General features: G+C 40.8%; 1 protein-coding gene across 9 annotated transcripts in view; it reads right to left on the reverse strand.

Moving 5' to 3' along the window:
• Nucleotides 1–16,100, reverse strand: part of SH2D4A (SH2 domain containing 4A) — a 72,237-nt gene that overhangs the window by 15,500 nt on the left and 40,637 nt on the right. For all 9 annotated transcript variants that reach the window (XM_082374880.1, XM_082374876.1, XM_082374873.1 and 6 more), the window contains 3 exons: nucleotides 13,480–13,591; nucleotides 12,139–12,340; nucleotides 7,109–7,239 (listed from right to left, as the gene is read on the reverse strand). In XM_082374880.1, coding sequence (XP_082231006.1) covers nucleotides 7,109–7,239; nucleotides 12,139–12,340; nucleotides 13,480–13,591 — 445 coding nt within the window. The remainder of the gene's footprint in view (nucleotides 1–7,108; nucleotides 7,240–12,138; nucleotides 12,341–13,479; nucleotides 13,592–16,100) is intronic.

The following is a 16,100-nucleotide window of genomic DNA, read 5'->3' on the forward strand; positions in this document are numbered from 1 at the left end:
GACCTATCACAAGTAATGAAATTGAAACTGTAATTAAAAATCTTCCAACAAACAGAAGTCCAGGACTGGATGGCTTCACAGGCAAATTCTATCAGACACTTAGAGAAGAGCTAACATTGATCCTTCTCAAACTCTTCCAAAAATTTCCAGAGGGAGAAACACTCCCAAATCCATTCTATGAAGCCATCATCACCCTGATACCAAAACCAGAAAAAGACATCACAAAAAAAGAAAATTATAGACCAATATCACTGATGAACATAGAAGCAAAAATCCTGAACAAAATACTAGCAAACAGAATCCAACAACATATTAAAAGGATCATACACCATGATCAAGCGGGATTTATCCCAGGGATGCAAGGATTCTTCAATATATGCAAATTAATCAATGTGATACACCATATCAACAAATTAAGGAATAAAAACCATATGATCATTTCAATAGATACAGAAAAAGCTTTTGACAAAATTCAACACCCATTTATGATAAAAACTCTCCAGAAAATGGGCATAGAGGGAACCTACTTCAACATAATAAAAGCCATATATGACAAACCCACAGCAAACATCATACTCAATAGTGAAAAACTGAAAGCATTTCCACTAAGATCAGGAACAAGAAAAGGATGTTCATTCTTGCCACTCTTATTCAACATAGTTTTGGAAGTCCTAGCCATGGCAGTCAGAGAAGAGAAAGAAATAAAGAGAATACAAATTGGAAAAGAAGAAGTAAAACTCTCACTGTCTGCAGATGACATGATACTATACATAGAAAGTCCTAAAGATGCAACCAGAAAACTACTAGAACTAATCAATGAATTTGGTAAGGTTTCAGGATACAAAATTAATGCACAGAAATCTCTGGCATTCCTATACACTAACAACAAAAAATCAGAAAGGGAAATTAAGGAAACAATCCCATTTACCATCATAACAAAAAGAAGAAAATACCTAGAAGTAAACCTACCTAAGGAGGTGAAAGACTGTACTCGGAAAACTATAAAACACTGATGAAAGAAATCAAAGATGACATAAACAGATGGAGAAATACACCATATTCTTGGATTGGAAGAATCAATATTGTGAAAATGACTATACTACCCAAAGCAATCCCTATCAAACTACCAATGGCATTCTTCACACAATTAGAACAAAAAATTTTACAATTCGTAGGGAAACACAAAAGACCCCACATACCCAAAGCAACCTTGAGAAAGAAAAACGGAGCTGGAAGAATCAGGCTCCCTGACTTCAAACTATACTACAAAGCTACAGTAATCAAGACAGTATGGTACTGGTACAAAAACAGAAATATAGATCAATGGTATAGGATGGAAAGCCCAGAGATAAACCCACGCACATATGGTCACCTCATCTTTGATAAAGGAGGCAAGCATATACAGTGGAGAAAAGACAGCCTCTTCAATAAGTGGTGCTGGGAAAACTGGACAGTTACATGTAAAAGTATGAAATTAGTACACTCCCTTACACCATACACAAAAGTAAACTCTAAATGGATTAAAGACTTAAATGTAAGGCCAGACACTATAAAACTCTTAGAGGAAAACATAGGAAAAACACTCTTTGACATAAACCACAGCAAGATCTTTTTTGACCCACCTCCTAGAGAAATGGAAATAAAAACAAAAATAAATAAATGGGACCTAATGAAACTTAAAAGCTTTTGCACAGCAAAGGAAACCATAATCAAGACGAAAAGACAACCCTCAGAATGGGAGAAAATATTTGCAAATGAAACAATGGACAAAGGATTAATCTCCAAAATATATAAACAGCTCATGGAGCTCAATATCAAAAAAACAAACAATTCAAGTAAAAAATGGGCAGAAGACCTAAATAGACATTTCACCAAAGAAGACATACAGATGGCCAAGAGGCACATGAAAAGATGCTCAACATCACTAATTATTAGAGAAATGCAAATCAAAACTACAAAGAGGTATCACCTCACGCCGGTCAGAATGGCCATCATCAAAAAATCTACAAACAATAAATGCTAGAGAGGGTGTGGAGAAAAGGGAACCCTCTTGCACTGTTGGTGGGAAGGTAAATTGATACAGCCACTATGGAGAACAGTATGGAGGTTCCTTAAAAAACTAAAAATAGAACTACCATATGACCCAGCAATCCCAATACTGGGCATATACCCTGAGAAAACCATCATTCAAAAAGAGACATGTACCACAATGTTCATTGCAGCACTATTTACAATAGTCAGGACATGGAAGCAACCTAAATGTCCATCGACAGATGAATGGATAAAGAAGATGTGGCACATATATACAATGGAATACTACTCAGTCATAAAAAGAAACGAAATTGAGTTATTTGTAGTGAGGTGGATGGACCTAGAGTCTGTCCTACAGAGAGAAGTAAGTCAGAAAGAGAAAAACAAATACCGTATGCTAACACATATATATGGACTCTAAAAAAAAAAAAAAAAAAAGGTTCTGAAGAACCTAGGGGCAGGAGAGGAATAAAGACTCAGACATAGAGAACAGACTTGAGGACATGGGGAGGGTGAAGGGTAAGCTGAGACGAAGTGAGAGAGTAGCACTGACATATATACACTACCAAATGTAGAATAGATAGCTAGTGGGAAGCAGCAGCATAGCACAGGGAGATCAGCTCGTGCTTTGTGACCACCTAGAGGGGTGGGATAGGGAGAGTGGGTGGGAGACGCAAGAGGGAGGGGATATGGGGATATATGTATATGTATAGCTGATTCACTTTGTTATACAGCAGCAACTAACAACAACGTAAAGCAATTATACTCCAATAAAGATGTTAAAAAAAATAGTACATTAAAAAAAAAATCATGGTGAATAATATTTGATTTTTTTAACCAATAAAGAAGTCAATATAAGGTTTTTCATGGAAATTAATGTAAGAATTGGAAAAATAAATTCTTTATAAACTAATAAAAAAAGGCTAACTGGACAACAAATCAATGCTAATTAAAATAAGGTGGTTCCACTGCAGGCTGTTAGATTAACAAAGAAGTCTGGCAATATCACATATGTCAAGTATATAGGAAGAAAAACTCTCAAGTACAGCTAGTGGGAGTATAACTTTGTATAATCACTTTGGAGGGCATTTGGCAATATTTAATATAATTAAAGATGCACATACCTTACCTCCCAGCATTTCCACTTCTAGATGTATACCCTGAAGAAATTATCATGAATGTCTACAATGAGACATGTTCAGGGTGTACACCACGTCATTTTCTTCAATAGCAAAAAAAAAGTACCAAATGTAGGAGAAGGGATGAATGAATAATGATATGTGTGTGTAATAAAATATATATCATCGTTAAACACAAATAAAACATTATGTGTTTTATAGCGTGTGTATTATAAATATTTAAATAACATATATCATATAATACTGCACTACAGGTAAAATGAATGAGCCAGTCTACATTTATAAACAAAGAAAAACCCAGATAACATAATGTTGAGAGAAAACACACGTTGCAGAAGAATGTCTATAACATGATACCCATGTAAATGCTAAACACAATATTCTGTTTTATAGAAACATACATATACCTATGTTTTATATTTTTAAAATATATTTTATAGAAATACACACATATGCATATATATAATAAGAGTATAAAAATATGGATGGAAAGGACAGCTTCAGAAGAGTGGTTCACCCATTGGGAAGGAGAGAAGAAAATAGAATCAAAAAGGGAATAAAAAAGAAGCCTTAATTCTCTCTGTCAGGATTTATTTCTTAATAAAAACAGATATGAAGTAAATATGGTTTTTAACATTCACTGTATCTGGAGAGTAGCTATAACGTGTTTCATCACTGGCACTAGATGTATTTCCCTCTGTACTGTTCTTGTTTAAAATATTTCATAATTAGAAAAATCATGTTTAGGGACTTCCCTGGTGGTCCAGTGGTTAAGAATCCGCCTGCCAATGCAGGGGACACAGGTTTGATCCCTGGTCTGGGAAGATCCCACATGCCACAAGGCAACTAAGCCCACGTGCCACAACTACTGAGCCTGAACTCTAGAGCCGCGAGCAGCAACTACTGAGCCCGCGAGCCACAACTACTGAAGCCCACGTGACTAGAACCCATGCTCCACAACAAGAGAAGCCGCTGCAACAAGAAGCCTGCGCACCGCAACTAGAGAAAACTCACGGGCAGCAATGAAGACCCAGTACAGCCAAAAAAAAAAAAAAAAGAAAGAAAGAAAGAAAAGAAAAATCATGTTTAAATGAGGAGAGAAAATCCTCCATAGTGTGGCTGGACCTCATCTAATCAGTTAAAAGCCTTCACAGGACAAAGACTGACCTTCTGTGAGCAAGAAGGAATCTGCCAGGGGGCGGATAGCCTCTGGATCTGAGCCGCCAATCTGGCCATTCTCCCTCTGGCTGACCTGCCCAGCAGGTTTTGGACCCACCAAGCCTGGGACAGAGATGGGGGGGGTCTCTGCTCCTCTCTGCCACCACGCTGAGTGGTGGCTGGCACTCCCTCAGCTTCTGTGCCTGGTCTTCCTCTCTTACCATCTTCCCAACTCACCCCTGGAAAGTCTCATCCCCTCCATGCTTTTAATTATGGGCTAACGATCCAATCTATTATCTCCAGGGTTGACCCATTAATCTGATCGCCAAATGGATACTTTCACACAACGGCCCCAAAGAACATTCAAACTCATCATATCCCAAACCAGTGCACTGTCCCCTCCCCTAAGTCCCCGCATCCTCCTGGGTTCCTGTCTCACCAACAGCGTGCAGCTCCTACCCACCCCACAAGCCAGAGGCCCAGCAGCCCTCACTTCCCTGGTCTCCTCCTACCCACCCCCATCCTTACCCAAAGCTAATTAAGAGAAAGGGGTGAAATAGAAACTTCTGTGGGGTGGAAGATTAGGTGGCCAAAACAGTAATTTAGGAAGGGTGATTAACGGAGTGCATGACAATGAATGGAATATGGCAAACCAATGAAGAAGAGCTTCCATGCCGCTATTTCAAAACAGGCTTCCTGATAAATAAACAATTATATTTCAAAAAGATAAGATGTGGGCTTCCCTGGTGGCGCAGTGGTTGAGAATCTGCCTGCCAATGCAGGGGACACGGGTTCGAGCCCTGGTCTGGGAAGATCCCACATGCTGCGGAGCAACTAGACCCATGAGCCACACCTACTGAGCCTGCGCTCTAGAGCCTGTGCTCCACAACAAGAGAGGCCGCGACAGTGAGAGGCCCGCGCACCGTGATGAAGAGTGGCCCCCGCTTGCCACAACTAGAGAAAACCCTCACACAGAAACGAAGACCCAACACAGCCAAAAATAATAAATAAATAAATAAAAATTAAAAAAAAAAAAAGATAAGATGTGATCCATATTCTCTTTGTGATAGAAATGTGAAATTTTGTCTTCTTAAAACTGAAGATAATGATTTACATTGACTGGCTGTGTATTTATTTATTATTACCTTATTATATTGTATCATATTATTTGCTTTGCTTATAACTATGATGTTTGTATAAATGAAAATAAATCAATAACAATTAATAAATTATACGTAAAACTCAGTCTTATTTTTTAACCAAAGCTTCAACTAGATTTTTAGTCCGACTGTGTCTTCCTAGCTCATAGCAACTGTTTCAAACAGATCTGCCCGTTGAAGTATCAGGATTTTTAATAACACCAACACTTTTAATTTCTCACACCCTGCTGTTAAAAAAGCTACCACTCTTTTAATCAGGGATGACAGCATCTTCTGCCCAGTGACACAGAAGCTACAAAGTGGCTGATTTCCTCACTGCTTATCTTAAAAAGGAAAAAAAACAGGCAATGTGGGGCAGCGGAGTTGACCATGACAGACGGGTCTCTGACCATGTTCTCTCTATTCATCTTTTGACGCTGTTGTCACTCTTTCCCCCAGTGTCTTCAGAGCAGAATGGAAAGGAAGGACCTGGTCCTGGGAGGGCTGGGCTGGGGGGCTCCTCTGGGGATGGACAATTACAAAACCTAAATCGCCAAAGAACATGCACTTTCAAGCAAAACTAGGCTGCTGTGCTGTACCTGTAAAGGCAGCCCTTTGGCAACGAGCCTACCACAGATAACGTGGTTCTTTTTAGAGGAGTTTGCCATGCTGTGTGTTTGGGAGCTTGTTTTTGTGGCTTTATTTATGTGTGAGATGATCCTACTGAAAAGAGAGTAGCCTTAAACATAACTCAAACCGAGATACCCGTTAGGACAAGTGTGCTCCATGAGAGGGCGTGATCTCTGTCTTAAAGCTTTTGTTGGGACTTCCCTGCTGGTCCAGTGGTTAACCCTCCGCGCTTCCACTGCAAGGGGCACGGGTTCAATCCCTGGTCGGGGAACTAAGATCCGGCGTGCCGCACCATGCAGCACAAAAAAAAAAAAAGCTTTTGCTGTCCACGGAACCAGTGAGTCCAACCCAACCACAGACCTCGTGGAGGCCAGTCGAGGCAGGAAGCCACCTCCTTTTCTTGAAGTTCAAGAAACGGAGAGGTCGGTGAGGCGGGCGCTGGGTAAACAGACGGATTGAATGAGCCTAGCTTCGAGGGTCGAATGAAGACGTGCTTTACGAGCTGACCTCTGCTCAGCCCCCAACAGACCCACTTCGCAGCCTTAACCACACGGATCAACTTTTAAGTTCAAGATCACAAAGTCCCACCCCTTCACTTAACAGATGAGGAAAGCGAGGCTCAGATAAACGGACTCGCTGCGGAGAACGATGATCTGCTCAAGGTCACTCAGCCCGTGACCTTCCGACCACGCACAGAGGCCACACCGACCCCTCCCTGGGGGGGGGGGTGGATGACAGCGCTGCCATCTGCGGGGTGTCCCAAGGGGCCTGCCTTCCCTCCACCCCGTGGTGTCCGTCCGGGGTGATGAACCACCCCCCGTGCTGGCAGCCACCGTGGCGTGCGCCTCTGGTCGTGAGACTGCAGCTCCCTGAGAAAGCCGGGGAAAGCCGCTCTGCGAGGACAAGGTCAGAGACTCTTCGGGGGCAGCTCAGGTGAAAGGCAGCCCTGACCCCGCGCGCCTGGAGGCCGAGCCGGCTCACCCACCGCCAGGCGCGGAGCCGTGCACTCACCGTGGAACCACGGGGCGACGCTGTCCGAGGTGCCAAGGTAGCCGGCCCGCAGCGGGAGCTGCTCCTCCCGGAACCAGCGCACGATGTCCCCCTGGGCCGAGCGGGACGCCGGCCTCGCCGCTGCCTGGTTTCTGACATTTATGAAGGGTTTCAAGTTAGATTCAACTGGTTGGAAAATAATGCTTTCAAAAATCACACACGCACGCAGAGAATGTAACACGTCTGAAGACCTGGCCTCGCAGCTGAGCTCACGGGGCGCGACCCTGCGCACGGCTGTCACACGGTTCCTCCAGGGCAGGGAAGAGGAGGGAGCAGATCTGTCACCTGCCCTTTCAGTCCCGCAGGCTAGCCATGAGCTGCTGCTGTGCCGACACACAGATTTTAATTCACTTTTAATATGAATGAGAAGCTCCATTAATGAAAATTTGACGAAATGAGCATTAAAAAGTGAAATACACCCCCAGCCATATTTTCCTGGAGAGCATGTACTTGCAAAAGGAGGAAACCAGATGCAATAGAATAAACTTTCTCCCTAACACTTCATCACTCAATTTCCTCATCTTTCTGTTTCCACTGACCTCTCTGACTTGCTTCCTTCTCTCCCATACTTTGAAGAGTTCTGCTAAAAGGCAGTCTCAGAAATAAAAAGTAAAAGAAAGAGAAGTGTTTGAAGATAGCTTAAGAGAAAGATACAGGCAGCAGAATGGTTTTGAAATAAATTCAGTAGCAGAACTTAAGTCAATTTCCACTACAAAAACTAATACTGCAGTGTGACAAATGTATTCCCAAGTTCCAGGCCCACAAATTCTGAGAATTCAATGTAAAAACAACGAGTTTGGATGAGCTACTGGAATATCGTGCCATGTAAATTATGTTCTTTATGCTTTTTATGGTAACACATGCTATCAGGAGTTACATGTGATATATATATGTCAGATGTACATATATACACGTGATATATATGCATGTACATACATATACATAGCATTTTGGAGAAAACAGCTTATAATACTTGACTTTCCAAGGGAGCAGACACTGCACACACATGAGATTACATGTTAAGTTCTCCTCCCGGCCTTCAGATTAGGTTCTTTTCTTCGGGAAATCTTTGGAGGTCAAGCAGAAACTCCAAGGACAGCCTGTGTCTGTCTTTCCCTGGGCTGGCTCCTAGCTGACCTCGGTCATCACTGTTTGAAGTCCCACCCCTGAAACCATCCGGTCTGGCCACCTCACAAAAAGCACTTCATGCAAGTGGCTTAAGTTGGAAAAAATGAGCTACTGGAGCTTAAAACATCATCTTAAAACCCTCATTAAAAGGCACCTTCATTGCTGTCAGTCACATAAGCTGTGCTCTAAAAATACTGTGGGTGCGGTTGTATGACAAGCCGTATTCCACCCTTGGAGGAGCCTGGAGAGGCACATAGCCTGTGGGGACCTGCGGCCCAACACAGTGAAAGGCTCGGGTGTGGGAGGCGCCTGCGCAGGAGCTCACACTCCGTGCCCCAGTCACAACGTTGAGGGGCCTCTCTTGTTGTCATAAGGAAAAAGCGTTCCCCAAACTGTCACTCTGTAGAACATGGTCAGTTAATGCTGGTCCCCAAGTCCCCAGATGGAACCTTTCAACTGAGTAAGTATAATCATAGCAGAGGAAATGGTCCACCTCCTGCTTCCTCTGCGGACATAATCCCCATTAGGAAAAAGCGCTGAAGATAACTACTGACCCACACAAAAGGAGATCTTTGTTTTTTATTTTTCCATACTCCTGACAGAGAAGCATTTTTAGTTTTTATTTCAGAGGAAAAGGCTTTAGACAGTTGTGTTTCATTAAATCAATATTTGATTTCTCTTGGTTATTTTAAATATCATCTTCCTACACACCAGAATATGAAAAACTCATATAATAGCAATAAACAGGAGAAAATAATTTTATAATTAGTGAACATAAGGGATGGGGGTTTCTGCTGTGATATCACTGCATTTTTCTTTTAACATCTTTATTGGAGTATAATTGCTTTACAATGTTGTTTTAGTTTCTGCTGTATAACAAAGTAAATCAGCTATATGTATACATATATCCCCATATCTCCTCCCTCTTGCGTCTCCCTTCAACCCTCCCTATCCCACCCCTCTATGTGGTCACAAAGCACCGAGCTGATCTCCCTGTGCTATGCTGCTGCTTCCCACTAGCTATCTATTTTACGTTTGGTAGTGTATATATGTCCAAGCCACTCTCTCACTTCGTCCCAGCTTACCCTTCCCCCTCCCCGTGTCCTTAAGTCCACTCTCTATGTCTGCATCTTTATTCCTGTCCTGCCCATAGGTTCTTCAGAACCATTTTTTTTTTAGATTCTATATATGTGTGTTAGCATATGGTATTTATTTTTCTCTTTCTGACTTACTTCACTCTGTATGACAGACTCTAGGTCCATCCACCTCACTACAAATAACTCAATTTTGTTTCTTTTTATGGCTGAGTATATTCCATTGTATATATGTGCCACATCTTCTTTATCCATTCATCTGCTGATGGACACTTAGGTTGCTTCCATGTCCTGACTATTGTAAATAGTGCTGCAATGAACATTGTGGAACATGTCTCTTTTTGAATGATGGTTTTCTCAGGGTATATGCCCAGTAGTGGGATTGCTGGGTCGTATGGTAGTTTTAGTTTTAGTTTTTAAAGGAACCTCCATACTGTTTTCCATAGTGGCTGTATCAATTTACATTCCCACCAACAGTGCAAGAGGGTTCCCTTTCCTCCACACCCTCTCTAGCATTTATTGTTTGTAGATTTTTTGATGATGGCCATTCTGACCAGTGTGAGGTGATACCTCTTTGTAGTTTTGATTTGCATTTCTCTAATGATTAGTGATGTTGAGCATCCTTTCATGTGTTTGTTGGCAAGCCATATATCTTCTTTGGAGAAATGTCTATTTAGGTCTTCTGCCCATTTTTGGATTGGGTTGTTTGCTTTTTTGATATTGAGCTGCATGAGCTGCTTGTATATTTTAGAGATTAATCCTTTGTCAGTTGCTTCGTTTGCAAATATTTTCTCCCATTCTGAGGGCTGTCTTTTCGTCTTGTTTATGGTTTCCTTTGCTGTGCAAAAGCTTTGAAGTTTCATTAGGTCCCGTTTGTTTATTTTTGTTTTTATTTCCATTACTCTAGGAGGTGGGTCAAAAAGGATCTTGCTGTGATTTATGTCATAGAGGGTTCTGCCTATGTTTTCCTCTAAGAGTTTGATAGTGTCTGGCCTTACATTTAGGTCTTTAATCCATTTGGAGTCTATTTTTGTGTATGGTGTTAGGGAGTGTTCTAATTTCATACTTTTACATGTACCTGTCCAGTTTTCCCAGCACCACTTATTGAAGAGGCTGTCTTTTCTCCACTGTATATTCTTGCCTCCTTTATCAAAGAGAAGGTGACCATATGTGTGTGGGTTTATCTCTGGGCTTTCTATGCTGTTCCATTGATCTATATTTCTGTTTTTGTGTCAGTACCATACTGTCTTGATTACTGTAGCTTTGTAGTATAGTCTGAAGTCAGGAAGCCTGATTCCTCCAGCTCCATCTTCCTTTCTCAAGATTGCTTTAGCTATTCGGGGTCTTTTGTGTTTCCATACAAATTGTGAAATTTTTTGTTCTAGTTCTGTGAAAAATGCCATTGGTAGTTTGATAGGGATTGCATTAAATCTGTAGGTTTTTTTGAGTAGTATAGTCATTTTCACAATGTTGATTCTTCCAGTTCAAGAACATGTATATCTCTCCATCTGTTTGTATCATCTTTAATTTCTTTCATCAGTGTCTTACAGTTTTCTGCATACAGGTCTTTTGTCTCCTTAGGTAGGTTTACTCCTAGGTATTTTATGCTTTTTGTTGCAATGGTAAATGGGAGTGTTTCCTTAATTTCTCTTTCAGATTTTTCATCATTAGTGTATAGGAATGCAAGAGATTTCTGTGCATTAATTTTGTATCCTGCTACTTTACCAGATTCATTGATTAGCTCTAGTAGTTTTCTGGTAGCAGCTTTAGGATTCTCTATGTATAATATGTCATCTGCAAACAGTGACAGTTTTACTTCTTCTTTTCCGATTTGGGTTCCTTTTATTTCTTTTTCTTCTCTGATTGCTGTGGCTAAAACTTCCAAAACTATGTTGAATAATAGTGGTGAGAGTGGGCAACTTTGTCTTGTTCCTGATCTTAGTGGAAATGGTTTCAGTTTTTCACCATTGAGAATGATGTTAGCTGTGGGTTTGCACTGTATTTTTATTCAAGGATTTTCCAAAACAAATTATTCTGCCTAATTCCCCCCACAGCCTAGGAGGCAAAGGGACCACCATGGCCAAATAAAGTCTTCATTTAAAAAAGAAACATTTCCAGCTGCTGCATAGCACAGGGAGATCAGCTCGATGCTTTGTGATGACCTAGAGGGGTGGGATAGGGAGGGTGGGAGGGAGGCTCAAGAGGGAGGGGATATAGGGATATATGTATACATATAGCTGATTCACTTTGTTGTACAGCAGAAACTAACACAACATTGTAAAGCAATTATACTCCAATAAAGATATTAAAAAAAAAAAAGAAAAGAAACATTTCCATATTCTCAATCTATGAGCTTGGCTGTATATCCCAGAATGAGAATTATCATCAAATCTTTAATCCTGAGCAGTGGAAATGTAGCTCTGCTCATGATGTGAAGGCCGGCAAACCGGGGTTCCTACTGTGATGACCCCCCAGTTGTCCCCCCTCCCCTCACTGGCTGTCACCAGGTGGGGGTGAGCTGGGCTGGGGGCACAGGACCTCGCTGTGCATCTTCACGAAGTTCCTGGCTATGTTAATGGTACCCACAGTGGGGATTTTACAGATGAGGGGAGATGAAGGGCTGCCCAGGTGTCTCAGCATCACAGACTCAGAGGTGGGGCCGGACTGAATGGCACCAGCAGGCTCTCTCCCCGCAGCAGCCACGCAATTCATCTATTTTAATCGGCCATTTCACCGCGTATGCTTAAAGCCACCTGCATGGCTTCTTACCTGAGAGGTCTGCAGGGGTGTCCCGCAGGGCTCAGGAACTGAGGCTTGGGTGGAAGGGGGGGCCTCCGGGGTTTCTGGGGGCCACCAGGGGGGCTCTGTGGCCCCTCGCCGCCTCTCCCCCTCTGGGACAGCCTCTTGTAGTCCTCCCGCGCTTGTTTGGCCAGGGAGCGCCTCCTCTCATCAGCTGCCTTGGATTTCCGCACTAGAAAAACAGTGGGGTTTGAGAAAGGCCCTCATGAGCCCACGGAGATGTTCAGAAGAATCAGCACCACAGACGGTGAACAGAGCGGACTCTGGTAACAATGAACAGGCACCAGCAATGCCTAGCATTAAAGACCCTAATGCAGGATGTAAGAATAAGCTTTACTGAGTGTATCTGCACTTCAGACATTATTGGTCAGAATCTGTTATGTTTGATTTCACAGAAATGCCTAAAGTGTTCCATTACACTAAGATTTCACTGCATAGAAGTGATTGGATCTGGTAAACATTTTCACTTCACAAAAATTGTCATTTTAATGATGTTCATTGTGATGGAATTCCCAACATTCTGCAAACATGGCCGCCCCTGTTCTCCTCCTGTTGCTTCAAGGGATGACCGGGAAGTAGGGTATCTTTGTCCAAGTCAGATGGAAGCTCTAATCCTGTTTCAAACCCGAATCCTCCCAGCATCCTCACACATGCTCTGCTCTGCCTTCATCTGCACTGGCCTCTCCCTAGGAGGACGATCTCTGGGCAGTGCTAACTCAGAAGGGGTCAGGGTTGAGCCACAGGTGTGGGAGGGATGCTGACACATCCAGCCTGTTACCCCTGTGTTCTTCTGATTACAAAGTTAAGATGTGTTCACTGTTGAAAACTGAGAAAAATACAGAAAAACAAGAATTCCAATAAATAACCTTGAATCCTGCCTCTCCAAGAAAACTAATGTTAATATGTTAACCTGCCACTTCTTTTCCCTCATATACTTAGACATTTATAAGTAGGGATATTTTTCATACTATTTTATAATGATTTTTCTTCTCCAAGCTAAAAAGATATAAACACATTCCAAGGACATTAAACACTCTTCCAAAACATTTTTTCATAGATAAATACCATTTCATCATATACATACATCATAATTTTGATGGTACTAAGATGAATTGAGAACATTCCTGCTATTCAATGTTTAGATGAGAACCTTTCTGCTATTCAATGTTTAGATGGCTCTGTAGCCTCTGAGTAATAGTTTAGTGTTAAAACATCTCTCAACAACCACTCTAAGTGCTTCCTAGATGGATCATCTTATTCGGTGAACAAACTAGCTTAGTGTCGCTGTTATGGAGGCCTCTGGGTACTCACAAGAGGCCTGCCACTCCGAATCTTCTTTCCAGCTCTTATAAATCTGCTTGGTTCTCTCTTCATCTATTTGTTTTACTTCTTCATCTTGTGTTTTCTTCACAGATTCTTTCTTCTGTTTAAAAAACCAAAAACAAACACTGGTGAGGGATTCTGGCAGTTTCCTGCAGTAAGGCAGGCACTAGGCATGGTATGGGCAAAAAAATGGGCATATAGATGAATGGAAGAGACTAGAAAGCTCGAAAATGAAAACACAACCTTACAAAATCTATGGAATGCAGCAAAAGCAGTTCTAAGAGGGAAGTTCATAGCACTACAGGCCTTCCTCAAGAAACAAGAAAAATCTCAAATAAATAATCTAACCTACCACCTAAAAGAATTAGAAAAAGAAGGACAAACAAAATCCAAAGTCAACAGAAAGAAGGAAATAATAAAGATCAGAGAGTAGATAAATAAAATAGAGCTCAAAAAAAAACAGAAAAGATCAACAAAACCAAGAGCTGGTTTTTTTGAAAAGATAAACAAAATTAACAAACCTCTAGCCCGGTTCACCAAGAAGAAAAGAGAGAGTACCCAAATAAACAAAATAAGAAATGAAAGAGGAGAAATAATAACTGATACCACAGAAATATAAAAAAATCATAAGAGAATACTATGAACAATTATATGCCAACAAGTTGGACAACCTAGAAGAAACGGACACGTTTCTAGAAAACATGCAGCCCACCAAAGCTGTCAGGAAGAAACAGCTAATTTGAACAGACCAATCACTAGAAGTGAAATAGAATCTGTAATTTAAAAAAGAACTCACTGCAAACAAAAGTCCAGGACCAAATGGCTTCACTGGGGAATTCTACCAAACATACAAAGAAGAACTTATACTGATCCTTCTCAAACTCTTCCAAAAGACTGAGGAAGAGGGAACACTCCTAAATTCATTCTATGAAGCCACCATCACCCTGCTGCCAAAACCAAAGACACTACAAAAAAAGAAATTTACAGGCCAATATCTTTGATGAATATAGCTGCAAAACTCCTCAACAAAATATTTGCACACTGAATCCAACACATAAAAAGGATCCTATACCATGATCAAGTTGGATTGATTCCAGGGTCACAAGGATGGCCCAACATATGCAAATCAATCAATGTGATACACCACATCAACAAAAGAAAAGACAAAAACCACATGATTATCTCAATAGATGCCAAAAAATCACGTGACAGAATTCAACATCCATTCACGATAGAAACTCTCATCAATATGGGTATAAAGGGAACATATCTCAACATAATGAAAGCTATTTACAACAAACCCACAGTCAACATCATAGTCAATGGTGAAAAGCTGAAAGACTTCCCAAAGGAACGAGAAAAGGATGCCCATTCTTACCACTTCTATTCAACGTAGTATTGGAAGTCCTAGCCACAGCAACCAGACAAGAAAAATAAATAAAATGTACCCAAGCTGGAAGGGAAGAGGTAAAACTGCCACTATTTGCAGGTGACATGATACTCTATATAGAGAACCCTAAATTCATAATACAAAAACTACTAGAACTAATAAATGAATTCAGCAAGATAGCAGGATACAAGATTAATACACAGAAACCTGTTGCACTTCTTTACACTAACAATGAAATTTAAACATGATTTTAAAATCACGTCAAAACAAAAACAAAAACCTAGGAATAAACTTAACCAAGGAGGTAAACGACCTATCCACCGAGAACTATAAATCATTTTTAAAGGAAACTGAAAATGATTCAAAGAAATGGAAAAATATCCTATGTTCTTGGATTGGAAGAATAAATATTGTTAAAATGGCCATACTATCCCAAGCAATCTACAGATTTAATGTGATCCCTATCAAGACACCCAGGACATTTTTCACAAAACTAGAACAAATAATCCTAAAATTTATATGGAACTACAAAAGACCGAGAATTGCCAAAGCAATCCTGAGGAAAAAGAACAAAGCTGGAGGCAAAAATCTTCCCAGACTTCAGACTATACTACAAAGCTACAGTAATCAAAACTGCATGGTAATGGCATAAAAACAGACATAAAGATCAATGGAACAGAATAGAGAGCCCAGAAATAAACCCTCGCACCTATGGTCAATTAATCTATGACAAAGGAGGCGAGACTGTACAATGGAGAAAAGACACCTTCTTCAACAAGTGGTGTTGGGGAAAGCTGGACAGCTACATGTAGATCAATGAAATTAGAACACTCCCTCAAACCATACACAAAAATAAACTCAGAATGGCTTAAAGACCTACATATAAAACACGACACCATAAAACTCCTAGAAGAGAACATAGGCAAAACATTCCCTGACATAAACCGTACCAATGTTTTCTTAGGTCAGTCTCCCAAGGCAAAAGAAATAAAAGCAAAATATAAACAAATGGGACCTAACCAAACATATAAGCTTTTGCACAGTAAAGGAAACCATCAACAAAATGAAAAAACAACCTATGGAATGGGAGAAAATATTTGCAAACGAGGCAAACAACAAGGGGTTAATATTCAAAATATACAGACAGCTCATAGAACTCAATATCAAAAAAATAAACAACCCAATCAAAAAAGGAGCAGAAAACCTAAACAGACGTTTT

The sequence above is a fragment of the Balaenoptera borealis genome (assembly GCF_965194805.1).
Source record: "Balaenoptera borealis genome assembly, chromosome: 21".
Lineage (NCBI taxonomy): Eukaryota > Metazoa > Chordata > Mammalia > Artiodactyla > Balaenopteridae > Balaenoptera > Balaenoptera borealis.